General features: G+C 36.7%; 2 protein-coding genes across 3 annotated transcripts in view; one reads left to right on the forward strand and one right to left on the reverse strand.

Annotated features, from left to right (window-relative positions):
- ABCE1 (ATP binding cassette subfamily E member 1) overlaps positions 1–9,304 on the forward strand; it is a 32,153-nt gene extending 22,849 nt beyond the window's left edge. The window contains exons 11-18 of the mRNA XM_080797726.1: positions 194–415; positions 1,616–1,675; positions 1,777–1,835; positions 3,546–3,656; positions 3,733–3,875; positions 3,985–4,107; positions 5,508–5,619; positions 7,606–9,304. Of these exons, the coding sequence (XP_080653852.1) occupies positions 194–415; positions 1,616–1,675; positions 1,777–1,835; positions 3,546–3,656; positions 3,733–3,875; positions 3,985–4,107; positions 5,508–5,619; positions 7,606–7,653 (878 nt within the window). The 3' untranslated portion in view covers positions 7,654–9,304. The remainder of the gene's footprint in view (positions 1–193; positions 416–1,615; positions 1,676–1,776; positions 1,836–3,545; positions 3,657–3,732; positions 3,876–3,984; positions 4,108–5,507; positions 5,620–7,605) is intronic.
- Positions 9,305–13,703: 4,399 nt separating this feature from the next.
- OTUD4 (OTU deubiquitinase 4) overlaps positions 13,704–20,018 on the reverse strand; it is a gene marked incomplete at its 5' end in the record, with an annotated part of 45,081 nt that continues 38,766 nt past the window's right edge. For both annotated transcript variants that reach the window (XM_080797540.1, XM_080797539.1), the window contains one exon: positions 13,704–18,747. In XM_080797540.1, the coding sequence (XP_080653666.1) occupies positions 17,539–18,747 (1,209 nt within the window). In that variant the 3' untranslated portion in view covers positions 13,704–17,538. The remainder of the gene's footprint in view (positions 18,748–20,018) is intronic.

Here is a 20,018-nt window from a genome sequence, read left to right on the forward strand (position 1 = left end):
TTCAACTTGCATTAGATACATAAAACACCATGTTATCACTGCCTATTACCACAAATCCACAAAAATTTGAAATCTGTGCTTAGATTGCTCTCAAGAGAACCTAGGGTTTTGCTTTTATATGATAATTTCTTGCTGTGGAGAAAAACTAGTCTTTAATTGATCTTTACTAATCTGTTGTCAATGACTCCAACAGGCATAAACATTTTTTTGGATGGCTACGTTCCGACAGAAAACTTGAGATTCAGAGATGCATCACTTGTTTTTAAAGTGGCTGAGACAGCAAATGAAGAAGAAGTTAAAAAGATGTGTATGTATAAATATCCTGGAATGAAGAAAAAGATGGGAGAGTTTGAGCTAGCAATTGTAGCTGGAGAGTTTACAGATTCTGAAATCATGGTGATGTTGGGGGAAAATGGTAAGTTTTTCTTACTTCCTTTATTTGAAAGTCTGTTCTGTGGGGCGCCTGAGTGGCTCAGTGGGTTAAGCTTCTGCCTTTGGCTCGGGTCGTGATCTCAGGGTCCTGGAATTGAGCCCTGCATCAGGCTCTCTGCTCTGCAGGGAGCCTGCTTCCCCCTCTCTGTCTGCCTGCTTATGATCTCTGTCTCTCAAATAAATAAATAAAATCTTTAAAAGAAGAAAAAAAAAAAAAAAGGAAAGAAGTCTTTTCTGTTTATCCAGTAACTTAGTTTTAGCTACTTCATGAAAAACTGACTCAGTTGGGATCTAGGCTAAACCCATACATTTCTCAGTGTAGTTCACATTTTGTGGTGATGCACGATTTAATATTGTCATTCAATCAAGTTTATATTTTATGTATTTTGTTTCATAACTTGTGAAAATAAGATTTTTTTTCTTCCCAAGCTAGTTTTTCTCTGTATAAATTGATAGGACAAATAGATAACCCAAAAACAATCTAGTTTTTTCTTGGCATTTCTCCATTTGAGCTCTCATTTTAAATTCAGGCTCATCTTTGTAAATAGTTTTATTACCTAAATTCTCAGTATTACATTGCTGTCATAAATAGAGCTGTGAGTTGAATTTGAGTACAAAAAGTCTGGTATTGCTTCCAAGATTTGAAGGAGTTAAAAAAACGAAAACAAAAACAAAAAAAAACCCACAAGTTTTTAATTGTATACTTAGAGCTTATAAATCTGTAGAAATTCCCTGGGAGGATTTTGCAATGTATCAGTCGTTAACTGATGGATGAAATTTGAACTGGCTTGCATTTGACTGAAATATTTCATATAAATGGACTTAAAAGAATGATTCCATCATAACAGTACTATACCACTTAACAATAAATTGTATTGGTATTTTAGCTAAATAAGTCTTTTAAAAACTAACCCAAGACTTGTATTTCATAGATCTACCATTTATTAAAATGGTTATTAATAAGATTTATTAGTCTATTATATTCCTCCCAGTTAGTTTCAAATGATATATTCAAAGTGAATCGTGAAAGTTTTGAGTATTTTTCTGTATAACCTTCAGAATTTGGTAATGTCATTATATATCTTTAAAACTAATTTCTTATTAAAATCCAGGAGTGTACATAGTGATTTACTATAAATGTGAACCATTTTTCAAGTCTGTTTGTTGTATGTTGTGTTGGCAGGTACTGGTAAAACAACATTTATCAGAATGCTTGCTGGAAGACTTAAGCCTGATGAAGGAGGTACTGTTGTATATTGTTGACTGTTTTTACTCTGTCACACATGGGAAACTTTGAAGATATGGGTAATTCTCAGTGTCTTCTTTATTTGCATTATTTTACAGGAGAAGTACCGGTTCTAAATGTCAGTTATAAGCCACAGAAAATCAGTCCCAAATCAACTGTGAGTAACGATTCTGTTATTTGGTTATTAAAGGAAAGTTTATACAGACACACACACACACACACACACACTCTTAGAGTTTTAATCTTTCACTGTATCAAAATTCTTTAGATTATTTTCTGTATAGTTTTACCAAAAGTGGCTAAAGAGTAGCATCAAGACATCAGTCCTTGATTCCAGTGTTAGGAAATGCTTCTAAAATCTGTTTGACATCTTTTTCCAAAATAAAAACCTACTAATGTGGGGGCACCTGGCTGGCTCAGTCAGTGGAACATGTTAGTCTTTATCTTGAGGCTGTGAGTTCAAGCCTCTTGTTGGGTGTAGGGCTTACTTTAAAAAAAAAAAAAAAAAAAAAAAAAAAAAAAAAACCTGACATTTAATGTGTTTTATGCCGCATATAACATGAGCAAAAAACTAAAAGGCCACCTACAAGATAGGAGAATACTTCTGCAAAGTATTTAATAGTAAGGTACTTATATCTAGAATATATAAAGAACTGTTACAACTCAGTTTAAAAATGGGCCAAGGGGGGGGGCGTCTGGGTGGCTCAGTGGGTTACGGCTTCTGCCTTCGGCTCAGGTCATGATCCCGGGGTCCTGGAATCGAGCCCCGCGTCGGGCTCTCTGCTCCATGGAGAGCCTGCTTTCTCCTCTCTCTCTGCCTGCCTCTCTGCCTACTTGTGATCTCTGTCAAATAAATAAAATCTTTAAAAAAAAAATAAACGACTCACCCTCAATGATAATTTAAAAAAAAAAATGGGCCAAGGATTTGAATAGTCATTTTTTTCAAAGAAAATGTACAAGTGGCCAAATAAGCATGTAAAGATGCTCAGCACCATCAGTTATTAGGAAAGTGCAAATAAAACTACAGTGAGATACTACACACCTACTAGGATGACTTAAAAAGACAGTAACAAATATTGGTAAGGGTATGGATAAACTGGAACCTCATGCATTGCTGATGGGAATGCAAGATGTTATGGTATAAGAGCCACTTTAAAAAAAACTTGACAGGTCCTCATATGATTAACATAGAGTTACATATGAACCAGCATTTCCACTCCTAGTTACACATACCCAGGAGAAATGAAGACCTTTCTCAACACAAAAATTTGCACACAAATGCATTATTCATAATAGAAAGTGGAAAACCATCTCAATGTCCATCAACTGATGAATGGGTAAACAGTGTGGTATATCCATGAAATTGGAACTATGATACTTGTACTCAGTACCACTTTGTCAGGCCTGTTTGAGATAGCTTACAATAAAAATTTTATTTTTGATACTTTGTATAAGCTTAGCTTTTAAGTTCTCAGACTCAGCCCTCTTCTAAAACAACAAGCACAGGACATCTTAAAATTCATCCCCATCATGTTAGGCATTTTGTGTTACCTTACTGATTGCCAGAGGGTACTTGATACCCAGGCTGACCTTGAGAATTATTCCTATTCTCAAATGATAATCTTTCTTGAAATAGTCATCATTTACTACTTTCAGATTTTAAGATGCTTTTTTTACTTATTGGACATGATGGGTTTTTAACATAAAAATTTCAGAACATGCTATAGATGATGAATAAGCATAAAAATATATCTGTGGGTGGCAAATTGATATTTTTTTTTGCTCTGGAGCTTAGCTTTGTCAAGATTGATAATTAGAGGAGTTCTGTACTGAAATAAAATTTCAATACTTTTCTCACTAAAAACAGGGAAGTGTTCGACAGTTGCTACATGAGAAGATAAGAGATGCTTACACTCATCCACAATTTGTGACTGATGTGATGAAGCCTCTGCAGATTGAAAACATCATCGATCAAGAAGTACATACTCTGATTTTTATTGTATTTTAAACTTTGTATGTCTCTACATAGTTTGCTAAACTTCTTCTCCAAATAGGTGCAGACGTTATCTGGTGGTGAACTGCAGCGAGTGGCATTGGCACTTTGTTTGGGCAAGCCTGCTGATGTCTATTTAATTGATGAACCATCTGCGTATTTGGATTCTGAGCAAAGATTGATGGCAGCTCGAGTTGTCAAACGGTAATGTCCTGCCAGTAAGATTATTAGTTTTAATTATGTGCACTGGCATACAGCATTTGAATAGTTGGTAATAGAAAACTGGAAACATTTTCAAATTCATGTATTTTAGTTTCATACTCCATGCTAAGAAGACAGCCTTTGTTGTAGAACATGACTTCATTATGGCCACCTATCTAGCAGATCGAGTCATCGTTTTTGATGGCATTCCATCTAAGAACACAGTCGCAAACAGGTAAAATGATTTTCTGAAACATTCAACCCTATTTGTAAGCTCTTACAATTAAAAAGTTATTAGTCAAAATTTTCCTTTAAGCTTATAAACACTTACCATACCATTTTAATTTTTAAAGAGGTAGCCAGTAATTCTAGGAATGATTGTGACTTGCATGGTTATTCATGTTGAATATATACTGGTTGGGACTGGAAAAACTAGTGTTCAGACCTTAGAACTCCTGACCCAGGGAGATAAGCATGCAGAGCTCTGGGCTGCTCACTTTTTCTTGCAAGTTAACTTCTGTCTACTTCATTATTTGGATTTTCAAAACAGATTAGGATTTTGATTCCCTGAAAACCATTGATGCGCTGTATAGCAGATCAAGAAAACAAGATGCTCATAGGTTACTTGATTTGCCCAACTTACACTGCTAGTGGTAGTGCTCATAGTGGACCCCAAATATCTGGTACTGATCTACAACAGAGACAAAATGAATGATTTTACCATTTCCCCTTTTTTCTTTTTCTTTATTGGCTTGAATGAGAGCATTTGTCATATAGAGAAGTCTAACATTCAAATCAGCGTAATGAGAAATTTCTTACACTTTTTAGTGCTACAACCTTATGTTAGTTTGAAACATATGGAATTACTGATATGCCACCATCTTTTTCCTATGAAAGTAGCAATTTCATGGGATTGCAACATGTTTCTGATATTAAAGAGGGAGGAATGGAGTTGCTATTTGAATAATTCATCCAAAAAATTAAAGAACTTAACTTCCCAAAGTTCCTTTGTTTTCATTTTAAAGTTTTTACCAATTGAGAATTAACATATTTCTTTGAGAGGGAAATTTCATAGACTATAGAAAGCTTATTGAATTCAAATAATAATCCTTTATATTTACAAAAATGTTTAAAATGTTCCACAAGTATGATGCAGTTTAGTATGATTTAAGAATTAGTTTGGGTAAAAAAGATGAATAAAGCATAGAAATTGAAAAAGGAGTTACAAAGTATAATCCTTTATGCTGTACATATTCCCTCCAGTGCCAAATTTCTAATGTTAATATTACCTTTTCTGTTAGATTCTCTACTCCCCTGAAAATGTCAGATTGGAAATTCTGTAATCTCCTAATTAATCTTTTGTTTTTCTAAAATAGTATTTCTTAAATGTTTCTTTTTCCAGATCAGAAACATAGTTTAAACTGGGTTTGTTTTACACAAAAATATAGCCAAATAAACTAAACAGTCCAAGCAAAGACCCTTCTGAGCGTAGAATTTATAATATGCTATGATTATACTATTACCTAGAGAACTTATGATTGGGGAACTATGAGGGAACCATGCTCTTCATCCCAAAATGTAGTGAAATTTGTGGGATAAACTTTAATCACAACTCATGTCTTATTTTTCCTCTAGTCCTCAAACCCTTTTGGCTGGCATGAATAAATTTTTGTCCCAGCTTGAAATTACATTCAGAAGAGATCCAAACAACTATAGGCCAAGAATAAACAAACTCAATTCAATTAAGGTTGGTAGAAAAACTCTTAAATCGTGGATAATTTCTTACAATAAATAATTGGAAGACATGTTTCATATTGGAAAGTTGTTTCATAAAAAAAATTTGTCATTTCGTTAATTCTAAGATTCATATTTTTCACCTGAATATCTGATGGCATCTTTCAGTCTGGTAGGCAATAATGATGCAGTTGCTTTTGCTATGCAAACTCAGACCTGTTCATGTTATCTCGGCCCCACTACTGTACTACCTATGTTGAGTTTAATTGCTGTTTTAAATATCTTCAGAAAGATCACACTAACTCACTGTCAAAACAAGGAAGTTTTTACAGAAAACCATGACCACTTTCTCTCATCTGTTTTCTTCTAGTGCACACACAGCAGCCAACACCTGATTAAAATATTTTACAAATCCAGACACGCTCCTTCAATGAGCATAAAGGAAAAACATTTTGTCAGTTTAATTGGCAGTATTTTCCTTTCTTTGTGATATATAAAGTTATTAATTATGCCCCCTGCAATTAATGGAGTATGTGCAGCAGTTTTTTAAGAAAGCAATAATTTCTTGGCCAATCAGGAAAAAAAAGTGAATTAACTGTAAAAAAAAATTTCTGTGTTTTTGTCTCCTGTGGTGCCTACTTAAAATGCTTACGTTTCATGGCCCTCTAGCTCTTGTCCTTAATACTAGCATTTACTAGATTTTATTATTTTCATATTCGTACTCTAGCTTTGCTAGTAAACTATAACCTTAGAAAGCAGAGACCAGGTCAGTTCAGTATACATCATGTATTCTTTTTTTTTTTTTTTTTTTAAGATTTTATTTATTTATTTGACAGACAGAGATCACAAGTGGGCAGAGAGGCAGGCAGAGAGAGAGGAGGAAGCAGGCTCCCTGCAAGCAGAGAACCTGATGTGGGGCTCGATCCCAGGACCCTGAGATCACGACCTGAGCCGAAAGCAGAGGCTTTAACCCACTGAGCCACCCAGGCACCCCACATCACGTATTCTTAAGAGACTGACACAGTGTATTGTTGTCTTTAGACTTTGCTGTGTATTTTGTTTAAAAATTATTTTACGGTCTGATCAGGATAATGAAATTACAAGTTCTGACTTGAAAAGTTTTTGTTTTAAAAATCATATTAAGTAGAAAACAGGAACTAAATTCTATAACACTTACGCACAGCTTAATTTTCCTAAGAATTCCTTCTAAAGTGTTATAAATGTTATATTTGTCTTTTTCTTATATAAAACCCATGGTTCTGGCCCCAGATATACCTAGTCATCATTCCTCTGTGCCCACTCATCTTAGTCGTCATACCTTCATCCTAATAGGAAACTCCTAGGCAGATAGGTGGATGGATCATTACTGGCCAGTCTATAAACAGTACTAGGAAAAAATATTACACTTTGTGTAATAGTTCTCAAACTGACAGTGTTAACCTTCTGGACTAGAGGCTTATTAAAGTCAAAATGATGAGGGGCGCCTGGGTGGCTCAGTGGGTTAAAGCCTCTGCCTTCGGCTCAGGTCATGATCTCAGGGTCCTGGGATCAAGCCCCGAATCAGGCTTTCTGCTCAGCGGGGAGCCTGCTTCCTCCTCTCTCTGCCTGCCTCTCTGCCTATTTGTGATCTCTGTCTGTCAAATAAATAAAATCTTTAAAAAATAAGTAAATAAAGTCAAAATGATGAAAATGGAATTTAATAGTTTAGCTGAAAATAGTATTTTATATAGCAAAATTTTACATACATAAGTAAGGCATTTTATATAAAGGGGCTTTGCTTGAGGTGGACTAAAGGAAGTTTTCTGGTGGTAGGGGTAAGTAACAGAGGTCCTAATCTTGTCTTTGATTTAGTGGATCCAGGAATATCCAGATGCAGACAGTGAGTGCAGAGGAGGTTATAGAGGTGCTGTTGTAAACACTACTAACCAATACTGTGGGTGAAAGTCTACCCTCACATACAGAAGAATGGTGTTGATTTTGTTGTTTCTCTATTTTTTAGGATGTAGAACAAAAGAAGAGTGGAAACTACTTTTTCTTGGATGACTAGACTGAATCAGAATATTGAAAAGCCATTTCTTAAAGGAAACATTTATTGGGATTTTTGTCATATAAAACTTTAATCAGGTTTTATGCCCCACATACTCTGGAGCTTGAAGTATAATTTACTTAATGTAACATCAAAAGCCAGTTGTGTTGTAAATTACAGTCTGAACACAGAAAATGCATTTTTCTGTTCTTGATAAGGCCCTTTTTATGTATAACATTCTAAAATGAAGACATTTCAAGCTACACAAATTACCTCCAAGTTTTCATGATGTATGGGAAGATTTTCAGTAGGTGTTACCATATTCATGTACCAAATGCTGACCAGTGTTACCCCCTTTTAAAAATCTTGAAAAAGCTTTCTGTACTTAATGTTTGCCAAATATTCCTCTATAATGAAACTGCCCTTATTTTAAAAGCCGGTCGAAGACTCCACTAATGAAATTTGATAAATAAACATCAGGATTATATTTGTTATTTGTTTTCAGTCTTTGCACTAGGTTTTCAGGGTGTTGAGACTTTCAAAGGAAGAGGATCTACTACTATAAAACACCGCTGTTTGGAAAATGGCCATGTTCCCAACTTAAGCATTGTTTACAATGTTTTTGGTGCTTTTGAATATCTTTTGAGTATCAAAAGTCATTTCAACACCCTTCCCCCCCAACCTCCAGAAAAAGCCCTAACTTTACTATGAATTACTCAGTTTTAGTATTCCATAAGATTCTATATTCTCTAATTCTCAAAGTAACATTCTTTACACAATTGTACAGTCACTGATCAAGATTTAGGAAAAGCATTTTAAAGAATATTTGCTTCCTTTAAAAGTATAGGCTCAAAATCTTTAGAGTTGATGCCTAAGCATCTATGTAATTTTAAACTTCCACAGATTTCTAATGGGCCACCAAGGAGAGTAAGCCACTTTCCTAAAGGCAACATTAACGCAAACAAGTCCCCAGATAGCAATGTGTAAAGTACCTCTTGGTACCAAATATACTCACCTCCATATTTGAATGTAGAGGACATGATCTAAACCTATTTGATTGGGGGCCGGGGGCAATTTTGGATACTATATGCAGCAAGAGCTCTAAAAACTTACCCATATCTTTTGAGTTCCTGAGTTTGAACAGTGGGTTGTAGTGTGACACCACTTTCAGTTACACTTCTAATGCACTGAACTGGAACTAACTTATACTACAAGTGAGGAAAAGAGTTTACTAAATAAATTAATGGGGCAAGCAAAATAGAATTGGAAATTACTGAAGACTTCAGAGCTCCTTGAAACAAGTGTTGATATGCAGACGGTGAATAGAAAATACGGTTTAACTGGTCCCCATTAGGCCTTTTAAAAAAATAATTTAGGAGTAAGTAATCCATAAATATATGTTTGTGTGAAAAATTCAAATCTACTGAAATATATGTAATAAAAAGTTACGATCTCTCCTCACATTACCCTCCCAAAGGTTACCAGTGTTTGCATTTAATAATATATATCCTTTTATGGTTTTTTTCTGTGCACTTACCTAAGTGTGAATATGTAAAGGGTTTGTTTTGTACATAAATGGGATTATACTAAAATAAGTAGTGCCTATTTTTAAAGATAGGTTAAATTTGTGAATGATTATTTCAAGTATATTGAATAAAATAAGACAAAAGTTTTTACTTACTGATTCCGTATTCTGTCCTAGAGAAAACACTTGTGATAAGAACACAGCTCTACTTAACTGCTGATGACAGAATATGTATTAGTTATGATATTGTTCACGTAAATGAAAGTTTTTAAAATATGGATTTAGTTAAATTTTTATATAGCAGTAAGAATTTACAGTTGTGCTAACATAAAGAAGTTTTTCTATAAAAATCAGTAATACCAACTCAAATACACCAACAGTGCAGATGTTAGCTATTACATTTAGAAAGAATGCTTACTATGTCCTAATTGGTAAGTATCTCTAAATAGTCTAACACACCATTTATATGAAAATATACAAAATACTAAAATACCAAAAGGATACTCAAGACAATAAGGCTTTGGGGAATAACAACTTTGTTAAAGAACAGGTAAGAAGTTGAGATAAATACACATATAGCCATTACCTTTTGAATTTTGGATGCTGTATGTATCAGCTGTTTAGAGATCATTTATGTTTTTACATCTTCAATAAAGAGATAATCTGTACTATGTTCAACCAGTGTATGGCAATATTAACATAATTTTAGACTGTAGCATCTTGAAGCCCAGTCTCAAATCTCTTGCTTATAACTGCTATTGGCATCTGGCATGTAGTTCGCCTTCTGTGTGTAAAGAATGAAACTATTTGCTAGAGAGAAAGTAGGAAGATTGAATAAACTACTCAGTTGGTTCTATGGTTTCTTTGGTATCCATTAACATTTAGATACATTTATGTCAAGCTCTCAACCCAGTGTCTGGCATATGATGCACACCTAGGGGTTCAGAAGCGAAACTTCTGGATTGGAGAGTCATAAAGGGCTAAGTGAAGGAGTAGGTAGCTCTCGGGAAAAATAGCACCTATAACAACAAATGATAAATTTGCAATGTAAAGGCAGAATAAATGAAAGGTCAGAGGCAGAAATCAGCATGGGCATGGAGATTAATAGTGAGAAAAGGATGAATACAGGCACTTGTAGATTTTCAATGCCTTCAAGATAGAAATTTGAGGTTTTTACGTACTCATGGTAGGGATCAGAGAAAGCAAAAACCACACTGGAGCAGGTGGAATTATCAAGATAGCGTTATACAGGAGCTTATAATTTTTATTCTGTTGTCTTAGTGTTTTAAGATTTGGCAGCACAAGCGGGGTGGGGGGTGGCAGGCAGAGGGAGAGCCCTATGTAGGGGTCTATCCCACGACTCTGGGATCATGAGCTGAAGGCAGAAACTGACTGAGCCACCCAGGCACCCCCATTTTAGTATTTTGAACTACTACTTAACCCGTAATTGTAATTTGGTCTGTGAATTGATGTTTAGTGAGGTTCTATCTCTGAAAGTTCTGAGGTTTGGTGTGCCAAACACTCCCATTTTCTTTCCCACCCAGTGTCCTACTCACCAGCACCTCCCTCCTTGCAGTTTGACTGGGTCGCATGTGCCCGGCCCCAGATGGTGGATCATAAATGGGCTAAGCTAGTCAGGACAGTCTCGGCATTTTCCTAATCTCTCTTGCAGCTAGGCATGGCCATGTTGACCCAGTTCTAGCTAGTAAATTCAAAGTAAGCAACTAAGGTTGCTAGTCTTCGCATTAAAACTGCATAATTGCCAACTGCCCTTCCCTCCAGACTTATATGAGAGGAAAGTGCATCTGTTTATTTAGACTACCATAAGTCAAACTGGTTTCCTGTTCAAGTAATCTTGCCTCTTTGGCTGAGGTCTGTCTCCAAAGGTTCTACGTGAGGGCACCTGGGTAGCTCAGTGGGTTAAAGCCTCTGCCTTCGGCCCAGGACACAATTGGGATCGAACCCCACATCGGGCTCTCTGCTAGGCAGGGAGCCTGCTTCCCCCTCACCCCCTCTGCCTGCCTCTCTGCCTACTTGCGATCTCTGTCTATCAAATAAATAAATAAAATCTTTAAAAAAAAAAAAAAGGGTTCTACGTGAGCTTCTGCCAGGTGACCCAAGTGTATTACCACCAGCTGGGAGCCACTTTGCATCTTAGCTTGCAAAAACAATGGTGTTTGGGATTTTTAGGTATAGGGACTTTTCACTCTTTTGACTGCCCTATTTAGTGGGTTGCTCCTAGCTTTAATACAAATGTGTTAGTTCCAGCCTCCAACCTTGCATGTGCCCCAGCCTCGCCCAGACCTACACAGTTCTCAGCTAATCAGACATGTCCATCCACCCCTTCTCACGGGCTGCAGCCTTGTGCCACTTCCAAGTCTGTACCTCCAGTTTCTGGTCTCCATTTTTGGCCCAAATCTGTGAATATCCCATATAATTACATATGCCTTATAAAATTACGAAGGATTTAAATGCTTTTACTGACTTCTAATTCAGAATTCACAAGAAATGCGCAAGAAGTTACATAGTAATATGTACATGCGTAGGTGTACTAGTTGTTTTCCACTCCATAAGCAGGGGGTTAGTCCAAAGCCAGTCTTCATTTAAAAGAAAAAAATTCACTTACTACACAGAATTTCTGCTGACAGTTAAGTAAAATATTAAAAGGGCTAGGAGGCCATGAGAACCACACTGTTCATCTGTATTTACATCTTTGATCTAGTGTTTTGTTTTGTTTTTCCTTAAGTGGGAAATATAATCACAGGAATGGTATGTATGTAAGAAGGATGGACTTTGAAGCTCCAACTTCTAATAAAGTCAGATCTAAAAAACGCTAACTTTTTTTATAACCAATGTTTGTAGCTTCACTATTCTGATGAATGCATGATTCACACTTTAAGAAGAGCTTTATAAATTTAAGGTTTATGCAAGGAAGCTATTTAACCTCCTTCTGTAGTAGTCTCATACTATTCCCTAGACAAACAAATACTCAAAGTGGAAAGCAAGCCCTAATTATAGAAAGCTTTAAGAGAAACTATATAGAACATTTCTGGTCACTTGGTTTCACCTTTTATCCCATCCACTTCAAGTGACCAGTTGTGAAAGGGCTCTACCAAGACACCCTTCTTGCTTTTCTCATACTCCACAGCTTCTCTACTGACTATGTGGGGAAAGACAGTGGCACTCACACCCCTAACAGCGAAATGCTTCCCCCGTCTCTTCCTTTCCCTACATTCCAAGGTTCTGGGATACTTCACTCACCTACTTGGGCAATCCCAAACTAGATTCCATGTCTAACCAACTTACATTCCCAGCTTGCTGCCTCCGTTCCCAGATCACCTCTCCACCAAACACTTGTACTGAAAAGGAAGCCTTTCTTTCAGGCTCTCCTTCCCGGGTAAGCCATTCTTAAGACAAAGTCCATAAATAAGTAGATTAAACAGCATTAAGGAACTTGGATTTTCAAAGTGCTTGAGTGTACCTGCTACTTCAGTTTTCAAGTAAAACTTTTGAATGGTTTATCTTTCTTCATTAGACAAGTAATAGAGGTAAATCTCAGTGATACTGTGGGTCTTAAGGGAATCAATTTTTTTGGTATCCCAGTGCATATAAATGTTTACACTACAGGTGTGCAATAATAGCATTATGTCTAAAGACAATGCACGTAACCTTAACTTAAAAATATTTTATTAAAAAAAATTAAAATTAAATAAATAAATATTTTATTGCTGGGCGCCTGGGTGGCTCAGTCATTAAGCTGCCTTCGGCTCAGGTCATGATCTTGGAGTGCCAGAATCGAGTTCCACATTGGGCTCCCCGTTCAGCAGGGAGTCTACTTCTCCCTCTGACCCTCATTCTGCTTGTGCTCTCTTTCTCAAATAAAATCTTTTTTAAAAAATGTATATATATTTTATTGCTTAAAGATGCTAACCATCAACTGAGCTTTCAGTGAGTCCTAATAATCACTGGTAACAGTTCTCCCCAACAAATACAATGAAACAGCTTGAAATATTGCAAGAATTACAAAAAATGTGACAGAGTGAGCAAATGCTGGAAAAATGGCATCAAGAGACTTGCTCAGTGCAGGGCTGTCACAAACGTTGTATTTGTAAAAACAGTATCTGCAAAGAACAATAAAGCAAAGCAGCATAAAATATGCCTGTACTGAATACTAACTTTAAAAAAAGTCATTTAATCTGTAAATTATTCTTAGTCTACACATCCCATTTCATGAATGCTGCAAAAATAGTAGAGAGCACTTGTTCTAAAACCACTCAGAGCTACCACTTTATTAGCTACCCCCTTAGTCAAATTAAACTACTTGGCCTATCTCAGTTTTATATATATTCAGTAGGGAAAATAACAGTACCTACCCTATAGATTACAAATCCCACATGGTTTTTAGTTGCATATACTAGAACTGTCTTCTAACTGGATAGAAACCATGGAAATCATCTCTTGTTCTTAGATGCTTACTAAAACCCCTCTTAAGATTAATATGCTATATTACTTGGTTAGCCCTGAAACCAAAGAATCACAAGCAGAATCAAGAGACAAAATTTAATGTATGCACACAGTTTTATATATAATGCAGCATCACACCATGTAGGGCATTTACTCTTATTTTATACATTCAGATATGTTTGAAACACTTCTTAAGGCTACAAAACAGAACATAGAAAAATAAACAGGAATATATTCAACACTTACAAAAAGTGATATGATAAAGAATATAAAGTACTATTTTCCTTTCAACACTTCAAAAGATATGTATATATACTTTTTTTTTTTACAAGTAACATCACAAATGATCACATCTTCACATGCTTTTAAGTATTATTTGTACTCAGTGTAAGGCTATTATCATTTTTCATACATAAATTTTCTTCTAGCTCTGTAACAATGCAATTTTTAATCCATTCAAGTAAATTCAACCCCAAAGTTGCTGTTTCCCAGCATTAAGACATGCACCCACCCCTCTTCTAAGATTTTTCTAAAACTTACATCTCAGGGGGGAAAAAAATTCCCAGTTAGTGGGAAATCCCAATTAGTGGGAAAGTAAATGGCTGATACTAGTAGCAAAACCTTAGTTCTTTGAAACTGACATACTGGAACTGAGCCATTACTAAGATTTTAAACAAAAACACAATAGCATTTAGACATTAAATAGGAAGCAAAATACAGTAAACAGAAATTGTGTAGCCAAGTATGCATTCTCTTCAGCTACACTAAAATGGACCTTGCTTAGTACCCATAAGTGAAAGACTAAGGTTACCTCATCTAAAACCAAAGGTAAAATAAATGAGGCATAAATAAATATTGCTAGTTTCTAGGATGGCTGAATGTTTTCTAAACCAGAAATGGTTAGAAAGGAACTTTATTGCACCAAGTCAATCATAAGCAAGTTTGCAGTTCACAGGCATTTTAATTCAACCTTGAGTCACAAAGGAAACACACTGCAAGAATATACATAGTTTGCATCAAATAAGCTGTTATCAACATCGTGGTTTGGGAAGACCTACTCCTGCCAGGTCAAGACAGGGTCTGAACTTAGGTCAGCCATGAAAATGAACATACGGGTTAACAGGAAACAAGATGAGGACTGCACAGATGCTAGCATCCTACTGCCAATGAGTACATGGAACAAGAGCCAAAGATGTAACTGAGAGGAAACTAGACTCGAAGAGAAATGCACACAATACTAAAAGGGAAGGGACAGGGACCAAGATCAGCAAAAGGAACTAACAAAAATGAACAGGTGAGCTTTGGTCGTTCTTAACATCCGTGTTCTTCAAAATGTGTGTAATCTTAATACAGTGAATTTCCATAATTTCTAACTCAAAAGACAAATGATTCTCACTTCTAAACTTCTGTTTTTCTCTTATATAGAAACATTATATCTCATGTCAACATACCTTATGACTCAGTTAAAATGAAGGAGGACAAAAGCTTGCTTGGCCCTAGTTTGACCTCAGCATAAGGCAAAATCCCCTGCACTAATAATACATTTAAAACAAAACTAAAGGAAAAAAAAAAATAAAACTGACCTTCATGCAAAGACTAATAATTTTAAAACTAATTATCAAAAGTCAGAGTTCTTTTATTCCAGAGGTCACTGCGTCAAGTACAATCTGCTAACGTTCTCTTTCAGCACTGTTTCCATCATGTCCTGGAGGTAAGATTTGGGAAACAGGAAGCAAATCAGTATTTCCTGCAGGAACTAGAGAGTATTCCGCTACTCAACTGAGGTAAGACAGAGTGACAGTGAAGAAATGAACAGTATTCTTCCCTATCCACGTTTTAGACATTTCCAGAAGAAAAAGAGATTCAAATCTCAGTCAATAAAATGAAAGACACTGGAAAGAGCAATTTCTTTTGGACTCCTGAGATCAAACTTCTATTGAACTTTTAAATCTGATCATTGAATCTAAATGTGTTTTCATAAAAATTTTCAGATAAGCTAATGTGACATAAAAAAGCATTAGCTGAAAGTGGAGGGACCCTATGCAATCTTCTCATTCCATTAACAACTGTTGATGTTAACTAAGAAAAAAAAAATGGCTTCAGCAGTACCTTCCCCAATTGTTCTCGCTTAGAAGGTGACAAAAGAAACTTCTTTCAACAAGTACCTTCAAATTTTTTTTTCTACACAACCATCCATCTTTACAAATTTTTACCTAGCACCATCATAATAAAATGTTATCTTTCAAAGTGCTCTCTAAAATCCTATGTTACAAAACATCTAAATGCTAATCACTTCTAAATCAGCAGTTACACAGACATTAGGTAATTAAAACAACACAGAGGTAAATAACCATTATTACAGTACAGTGGAGATTCAACTGAGCCTAGCTGGCATCCAAACATTCCTGTGGGTAATCAAAGAACCCAGAAAACTCATCTGCTTCAGTTTGTCAAGTTCAAGTGAATTGTATTTGCCTTTAAAAAACAAAATCTATTTTTGGCTAGGTATGTTACACATGGCATGCAAAGAGAAATTACTACATTATTTTGCATAGCACTCAAACTTCCTGATCCAAAGAGAACATAAGAAAAAGGGTAGATTTTTCACATTGGTATGTACAAATAAGAACCATAAGCTAGTTATTTTTATAGAGTAACACAGAGGCATGAATACTGTGTTGCTTCAGAGTTAAATCTCCAACTGAGAGTGCAACATGCAAAGGGAATTTCTGTGAATACTGCAAAGACGGAAAAGAAGCAGGATCAGAAGAGCTAGGTTACCGAAAGGGTAAACAAGCCACAAACTGCAAAGCAACCTGTTTCTAGCAGCATCCTCTAGAAAAGAACTAGAAATCACAATCATCCTGTTTTTGTACAATAGTTCCAGGCGAGTGACAAGTTGAACATGCAAATGTAAAGTGATACACATAACCAATGGTGCAAAGAGAAAAACAAAACACAGTAACTCCATAGAAACCTGTCAAGCTAAAAATTTTTAACATTTCTTCTCAAAATATTTAAATCTGTCAGTGCATTAGTGTTAAAGTGGCATTAAAAAACTTCTGCAGTTTTAACAGATGCAGATTATTTTCAAAATGCATAGCATCTACATTTCTTTCAAGTAGGCACCATGATATTTACACCAGTGCTAGGAATTCTTGGTGGAAACAGCCATTTCATTAGATTTCCTATTATTTCTTAAACGTCTTGTCTTGTATGCGATCTCAAGTTCAACAAATACTCACCAAAATTCAAAAATATACCCTATGAATATTAAAAGAACTATATACAACATTTCTAAGACACAGGTTAATAGGCTGCCTTATGTGTAATATTAAAGAGAAGACATTATTCAAGTTTGACAGATATTGAGATGAAAGGCCTTTGGGTTGGAAGCATTTCAAAAGACAACAGTGTTTTAGGCTAAGAATTATTTGAGCCCAGTTTATGACTAAGGCATTGCATAATAAAATATATGTTTCTATTTGGTGCAATGTTATGTTTTGGAATCTATAGTGTGTCAAATGGTATTTTTCTTGTCACCTTTAGTAAACACTATAAAGCACACATTTCCAACATTTAAAATTAAACTTATATAAGGAAAAAAACCAAACACTAAATCTAAGTTTTATATTAAGCTGTTTATAAAAAATACTTTAACAAACTTATTTTCTACTTTTTATGGGGGCAGTTACCTGATAAACAGATTCTGAACAAAGAAAAATGGCAATGCCAGGAATTCACTTGCCCCTTGAACACATATCCAAAATCTGTTGTCCAGGATGGGAGTGAGGGTCAAGGGGGAGGGGAGGAGATAGTTCGAATTTGGGTTTTTATTTTAATGTATTTTCTTAAAGCCTTCAGAAACATTCCACCTAAGAAGAGGTTTCTGTTCTAAAATACCACAGCAACAACCATCAAGTGTTTTGCCCGCGATGGCCATCTCCCATCCCCGATCTCCTCCTATCCCCGCGGTAAGGACGTCCTCGGGCATTTCGATGGTACTGATATCCTTCATCTCGGCTTCTGCTTGGCTGCCCTTTCCAGGACTCTTCACCTCTTGCATGCTGATATCCTCCTCTACCAGAAGAGCCCCAATCACTTTTGTACTTCCTGCCTCCGTAAGTCTGATTATAAAACTGCTTGGATCGACCGCTTCTCAGAATATTAGACACTTCGTTTTCATCTTCCGAACTCTCTTCTTTTGGTCTTTGCACTCTGCTATCTACAGAGTTGGCCCCACTGACCACATCAGCAGCAGTCTTAGGATCTTTGACTTTTTCTGATTTTTCTTTCAGACTTGGAATGGTCCTTTTAGGCTCAAGTTCAACAGGCACAGTTTCTCGCTCTCTATTTAGAATCTGAGTGGGAAGATGGGCCTTTTCCTCCACTACAGGAGGGATGGAAGCCAATGCCATATCTGCCTTGGGTGTCTGGGATGCCTGCTCTGCCCGGCCTTCATGCTTACTCACACTTGCTTCAGGGAGAGAATGTGCACCTTCTCCTCTGGCCTCCTGAAACTCATCCACTGTGGAAACTGAACCACATTCTTTAGACAGATCCAGATTTTCCAGGGGCAGATCTAATTCTTTCTCATCAGAGGGGAGAACAATATTCTGCCGCATTACTGGATTTTCTATAAATCCCTGGAAAGGGTACCCATACCAAACGTGAGGAAAGAAAGGAGGTGCAATGGGAACTGGGCCTAAGAACGGATTCGGTCCAAAGGACGGTTGCGGGAACATGTTCTTGCCACCTAGTGACTCTTCGTATTCAGCATGAAGAAGCTGCCCAGGGTTTTCAGATTCGAGATCAGCCTGGTAAGACAACGGTCCTTGACTTTCAGACACCTGAGATGGAGGGATAACCAGAGGTGAAGAAAATGTTGGCGGTCCAATCTCTGCCTGTGGCATCTGACCATTAACACTGGCCTCAGTCTGCATAGGAAAGTGTGCATCGGTACAGGTACAATCACTTTCATTCTGAGCAGAAGGAGCTTCCTGGAACCAAGGATTTGGAGGATACACAGGGACAGAGACTTTTGGGTACATCCTGCAGGCTGCCAGGTAGGCCTGGTGCAAAGGGTACAGATAAGAATGCGGGGCCCACATAGGACAACTATATGCCTAAAAGACACAAAAAACAGTTACATTAGCAAAAGAGGGGGGAGGGGAAGAAGTTCAGATGAGTGCTTCAAGCTCCCCATACCTGACAAGACCGTATCATCACTGTGATATGTAACATGAAAAGGAACTACAAAATTAAGTCACTGCTCTAAGATTCCATTCTTTTTTCCCAACCTGAAACCAACCAAAGGCCCTGGTATTAAGGTGACAGGAGACAATATGATGAACTCATGCACTGATTATCAGGATCACTAATTCCATCCTTTGGATATAACTGCATGGAAACAATTTTGGATGATACAGGTCCCAGAAACCACCACCATCAAGCACTTGAGCCTCCAGCTTTGAATAAATATCTCAATCACTGGCTCTCTAGCTTAACCTGCATTCATGTTCTAGCTCTACCACTAACTCATTATGTGACCCCATGTCAACTAGCTAATTGGTCTGGACCTTTCTGTTCTACCAGAAAAACAATGGTATAGAAGTAGATGATCCCAATGTCAGGCCTCTACAGGTTTAGGAGCCCTAAGAGCATTCCAACTGCACAGATGAAAGTTAGACCTCCAGGGGCACCTGGGTGGCTCAGGTCATGATCCCAGAGTCCCAGGAATAAGCCCCGTGTAAGGCTCCCTGTTCAGCAGGAAGCCTGTTTCTCTCTCTCCCACTCTCCCCTGCTTGTGTTCCCTCTCTTGCTGTCTGTCAAATAAATAAATAAAATCTTTAAAAAAAATAAAATAAGATAAAAAATAAAGTTAGACCTCCAGTCAGAAGGAAAATACTGAAAATAAAGCAAATCTTTCCCCCTGCAAAGGGCCAGCTAAACTCCAAACATAAAGAAAAATTTACCAGTTAATTGGCAAATTAACCAATTGGCTAAAGTCAACATTAACTAGTTAAATATAAAACAATGAATGCTGTAGACAATAAAATTAACCTAGCGACCTTTGATGAAATGACCAGCAGGCTACAGTAGGGCACTTCACTTCATATTTAATGGTCTAAAACCCATAGAAATTAATCCAAACCGGGAGATAATCCACCACTGACAAGGACATAGAGTTCTCCAGCCTCTCTATAACAAGCTATTTCTAGGCTGACCACTTCCCAAAGGATACCTCTGCTCTGCTAGTGAACACGCCACCTTCCACTGGAGAACTTTCCTAAGTTCTTTCCTTTGATCCTCTCAGTAAATGAGGCAGATGGAAGAATATTATCCACATAACACAAATGAAAAACACTAGGCTAAGATACATTAAATGACTTGCCCA

The sequence above is a fragment of the Martes martes genome (genome assembly GCF_963455335.1).
Source record: "Martes martes genome assembly, chromosome: 2".
Taxonomy (NCBI): Eukaryota; Metazoa; Chordata; class Mammalia; order Carnivora; family Mustelidae; genus Martes; species Martes martes.